The sequence below is a fragment of the Rhododendron vialii genome, chromosome 10a (genome assembly GCF_030253575.1).
Source record: "Rhododendron vialii isolate Sample 1 chromosome 10a, ASM3025357v1".
In the NCBI taxonomy this organism is placed as follows: Eukaryota; Viridiplantae; Streptophyta; class Magnoliopsida; order Ericales; family Ericaceae; genus Rhododendron; species Rhododendron vialii.
Window position 1 is genome coordinate 13951033 of NC_080566.1, and position 5426 is coordinate 13956458.

At 36.6% G+C, this 5426-nt stretch overlaps 1 protein-coding gene across 1 annotated transcript; it reads right to left on the bottom strand.

Moving 5' to 3' along the window:
* Positions 1 to 1171: 1171 nt before the first annotated feature.
* Positions 1172 to 4060, bottom strand: LOC131302911 (uncharacterized). The gene is made up of 3 exons (XM_058329703.1): positions 3626 to 4060; positions 2662 to 3366; positions 1172 to 1447 (listed from the first exon to the last, which is right to left on the bottom strand). The coding sequence occupies exons 1-3, from the start codon at positions 4058 to 4060 to the stop codon at positions 1172 to 1174; spliced, it is 1416 nt and encodes a 471-aa protein (XP_058185686.1).
* Between the last annotated feature and the right edge of the window lie 1366 nt (positions 4061 to 5426).

The following is a 5426-nucleotide window of genomic DNA, read 5'->3' on the forward strand; positions in this document are numbered from 1 at the left end:
CAGCCATGACGGCACTAGAAGAAAATTTTGCAGCGGAATGATATGAACAGAAACACCAACAATTGTGAATACAGGACCTACTTCAATTCCTAGAGTTTAAGAAAAGGAGATTGAAGGTGGCTCTGATACCATGAAAATAAACACAATTGTGGAGTAATTTTCTGATAATTCCATTCATCGTAGTTGTACAATATATATAGTACAAACATTAACAAGGAAAGAATACAAGATTACATGGAAATATTCTACACTTATGGCATAAAATAAGATTACACAATTAAGGATATTGACCAAATCAAATATTGACTAAATCATATCCTTAATTCTAGCAACAAGATCTCTTCTCTAACATGAATATCATAAGTCAAACCTTGCACTTCTATTTGAATCCATTTTTCAATCTATTGAATTCCTCTGTAGCAATCAAAACCTTCCCATTTGCAAAAGATAAATCCCTTAATGTGTCATTATCAAGCTTAATGAAGCTACCGCAAATCTCACCAATCTGTTGAAAAGTAGGAACATTCCTCTGTTGAAAAGTAGGAACATTCCAGACATTAAGAAGAATACTGGACAACAAAGCCACACAAATCATTCAAGGCTAGCCGGTTCACCTGGCCATGGTTTGACCTCGGTAAACCACCTCTTCATCCATTGGCCTTTGATAAGTTCATCCCTCTCTTCCTTGCTTTGAAATGTTATGAGGATCGACCTTCCGCCCATAGCGGAACTGAGCCACCTTATTCGATTCCATGCTAAAACTGGATTTTAAGGTCAATAAAGATTCCACTCTACTCATAAGTCCTACTGCATTTCTATCCAACCACCTATTCCTAACTGGATGAATTTTCAGAACTGGGTTTTGCTTCTCTAATGCCGCTGACTTGGAGGATTCACCTCCCACCACCTGAGCAAAGGACTTCTCTATTTTCCAACCCCTCCACATCACCGACGGGCTTCCCTTCTCAGAGCTTATCCTTACCCCTGTGTTAGGGTTGAGTTCAACCCCCTGGTTATTCCCCTGTTTCCCAGCAACCCGAAAACGAGGTATTTCTTGCTTCAACCTGACCTCGCCTTGACCGAAGGAGGCCTCCTTAACAAACAGCCTCATATTATCCACCCATACACCATTCATTCTTGATATTGCCATTCCTGCCGAAACTTGACAATCCTATGTCACAAACCCAAATTTATTCCCAGAGCATTTACTTCTTTTTCTAGGAATAAAAGCATCCTTGACTACACCAAACATCTTAAATGTTTTTGATAGCCACTGTAGATCCTTGCTCTCTGGAATGTTATCCACAAACAGCATGTACATCTCCTTACCAGACTTGTCCCTCCGTTGCGACCTGTGGTTCTTGAGCACCGGGATCCATCCACCATCTTCCTTTCCACCATAATCACCACTTTCTCTGCCTCTTTCACTGTCTCTCTCTAGAAATACCTCTACAGAAAAGACTTATTATTATTATTATTATTATCATCATCATCTTATTATTATTATTATTATTATTATTATTATTATTATTATTATCATCATCATCATCATCATCATCATCATCATCATCATCATCTAGGTATTAAATTAATGTTTAGTATTGAAAAATGTTTTATGATCATATCATGTCAAGTATAATGTTGTAAAAGTACTAATAAGAGACTTATTTTAATTTTTTAATATGATAACGTACGTATGTGAAATACGTTAAACTAGTTTATAATGTTTCAAGAAATTTAATAGTATAGGGGAGTATATAATTATTTTAAGATTAAATAATAAGAACCCTAATAATCCTATTAATGATGTTGGTGAGGTTGTTATAAACAAAGAGTTAAAGTGAATGATTTTAATTTCACTACAAGAAAAATTATATTGGGTGACGAATGGAAATCATCACAAATTGCATGATTTTCGTCACAAATAATATAGATGAAGAAGAAAAAAAATTCGACTAAAAATTGTCGAAGATTCCTACCTGGTGACGAAATCAATTTTTGTCACCTATAGTGCATTTTGATGACAAAATATTTCAACACCAAAAAGTGAATAATTGGTGATGAAATTTTTTTCCTCACCTATTGTGCTTTTGGACGACGAAATTTTTTGTCATCTATTATTTCTTTTGGTGACGAAAAAGTTCATCACCAATATAAGAAATCAGTGACGAAATTTTTCGTTGCAAAAGACATTTTCATATGGAAAAAAAATCCCTCTTTCTTGCTCGTACTGGGTTTCGACCCAAGTCCTGTTGAGTTTTTCACGCAATCTTCGACCAACTACACCACACACACTTTTCACTATATATTTGAAATATCTAATATGTAAGTATATGTTTAACATGAAAATATATTTCGAATGTAGTTTTGAACCCTTAAACATTAAAATTAGCAATTTTGATAAACATGAAGGTTGTAGGCATTTTTTTTTTTTGCTTGGCAAAGGAAACTTTTATAACAACTCGAAGGGATATATCGAGGGGGCTCGAACATAGTAAGATCAAGCAATAAAATAGAAAATAAGAACAAGACACCTTTTAACGCCCTCCAACAGAAAGTTGGAAGAATCACACCTCAACCACCGCCACACGCACGCACGCAATACAGTTTCAACGTTCTAATTCCGTCCAAAAACACATTAAATTCCTCCACCGATTACACCTTAATGTCAAACATTGCCTTTATCCACATAGCGACTCTAGATTTAACATGCTCACCTATGACCTCAACTCTCGATGTGGCATTGTTAAACACATACTCATTTCTCACCAGCCACAAAGACCACAACGTTGCAAAGAAAGTAGCTTCCCACAATTTTTTCTCCAATTTTCTAAATCTATTATCCACCCACCACCTGAAATGAGCTTCCAAAGATGCGGGACATACCCATTGTACATGCCACCAATCTAGAATTTGCGACCACACATCCCATGAAAAATGACAATGCAAGAACAGGTGTTGCGGAGTTTCCAAGTGCAAAGAACAAAAAGGGCACCGAGTGGATTCTCCCTCCAGAATCAAATTTCTACCCAATAGAATGGATCTCGTAGCCACCTTGGATTGAATAGCCATCCAAGCAAAAATTTCCACCTTAGGGGGGCTAAGGTTCTTCCAAAGAGCATCTATCACCGGACTTCTTGAGTGCCCATTGCTTTCCCACTGATTGTACACTGATTTCACCAAGAACCGAATATCAGAGGACCATCTCCAATTCAAGGAATCACGACTGGACGAGTCCAGAAAAACTAGTTGTAACTTCTGCTTTAATTCCTGCACTTGAAGTGTTTCCCAATCGCGTAACCCTCTACCAAAATGCAAATTCCATCTATCAACTCCAATATCACCCCAAAGAGCACTATCAACCGCCTCTTTTTGAGTAGAGATTAGATATAGATGAGGATACTACTCTCTAAGTGATGTGTTCCCCAACATACATGGTTCCAAAAAGAGATCTCCAAGCCGGAATGAATCTGGAGTCTAAAGCCCTCCTGAATGATACTTCCGATACACGATGACACTTCCCCAAGTGCATAGATATCCTTCCATATATTCGAGGCTCTTTTAGAGGTCGACATACGAGGAAACCAGCAGCCCTGCTCCAAATTGTACTTCGCCCTCTAATTACCTTCACCCATAACGAGTTAGAATCCTTATTGAACCTCCACCACCACTTGGCTAGGAGGGAAAGATTTTGCACCATCAGATTCTTCACTTCTAAATACCCATTCTCCTTCTTCTTGCAAATCACCTCCCATTTAATCAAGTGGAGTTTCCTCTTGTCAATCAAATCTCCCCAAAAAAATTTCCTTTGAATTTTCTCCAACATCTTTGCTACTGACGCTAACATTTTGAAGATAGACATAAAGTATATAGGCTGGTTGACAAGAGATGAATTGATTAAGGTGAGTTTGCCCCCAGAAGAATTGTATCTTCCACGCCACACGCTTAATCGCCTTTCTATCTTTTCTACCACAGGATCCCACGTCTTGAGCCTTTTGGGATTAGCACCCAAAGGCAAGCCCAAGTACTTGATTGGTAAATGATCGACTTTACACCCCATAACTTGCGCTAGGGAAAGCACATCCTGATGAGGAACTTTAACGCCACATAAAGAACTTTTGGAGAAGTTAATCTTCAGCCCTCACATGAGCTGAAAGCATCTAAGGATCCTTTTTATGTTAAACAACTCCTCCGAGTCATTATTGCAAAAAAGAATTGTATCATTCGCAAACTGAAGATGCATCACCGTAACCCCATTGACCCCTATTTTTGTTCCTTTAATAATATTCCGATCCTCAGCTTTCTCCAATAAAATGTTGAGCCCCTCTACCACATTATTAAAGAGAAAGGGAGATAATGGATCTCCTTGTCTGATACCTTTCTCCATCTGAAATTCCTTAAAGGCGGAACCATTTACCAACACTGACATGGATACCGTAGAAACACACTCCTTAATCCAACCACACCATTTCTCTCTGAATCCCAATTTCAATAAAAAAATCGAGCAAAAAACCCCAATTGACACAGTTGTAGGCCCTTTCAAAGTCAATTTTCAAAATTAACCCCCCTTGCTAACTATTTTTCCAACTGTGAATCACCTCGTTTACATTAAGAACTCTATCCAAAATTTGTTTTCCTCCGATAAATGTAGCTTGAGATTCTCCGATTACTAATGGCAAGTGAGCTTTGATTCTATTAGCTAACACTTTGGATAACACCTTGTAGGCATTTGAGTTATTGTTCAAACCTAATTTGAATTATCTCAATCCGAGTTCTTAGTAAAAAGTTATGTCCAAAATACATTTAGTGACAAAGCGCAATTCATAAATTTCGTCACCAAAGGTACCCATTTAACGACAAAATATATATTTTTCGTTGCCGAAAGCATTAAAATGGTGACGAAATTATTTTTCGTCGCCAAAGTTAAGCATTTGGTGACGAAAAAAATATTTCATTACTAAATTGGTCCCATTTGGTGATGAAATATATTTTTTGTCACCAAATGATTATCTTTGGTGACGAAAAATAATTTTGTCACCTTTTTAAGCTTTCAGCGACGCAAAATGTATTTTGTCGCTAAGCAAGTATAATTGGTGACAAAATTATTTCGTCACTGAAGTTGTCAAAATAGTGACTAATTTATTTTTTCGTCGCCAAATATACTTATTTAGTGACAAAATTAAATTTTGTCACCACTTTTTCGTCACCAATTTGATTTTTCTTGTAGTGTTTAGTGAAATCTTTTAGTCAAATGATTATGTTTAATAAATTACTTATAAGTATTATCTTCTTTAGTGGGAAAAAACTAAAATGTCCTTTAAGCACAAATTTTTATTTTACTCCTGTTTCTTACAGAGTATAGTAAAGGGAGTCATTTATAAAATTATTATTATGCATTAGAAGGTTATGAACGTGGATTACTTGAT

Coding starts and splice junctions, on each gene's coding strand:
- LOC131302911 (XM_058329703.1), bottom strand. CDS start 4,060: ATGGGGTGTAAAGTCGATCATTTACCAATCAAGTACTTGGGCTTGCCT. Junction 3,367..3,625: donor CTAACTCGTTATGGGTGAAG/GTAATTAGAGGG, acceptor ACTCAAAAAGAG/GCGGTTGATAGTGCTCTTTG. Junction 1,448..2,661: donor AGGCAATGTTTGACATTAAG/GTGTAATCGGTG, acceptor TTTTCTGTAGAG/GTATTTCTAGAGAGAGACAG.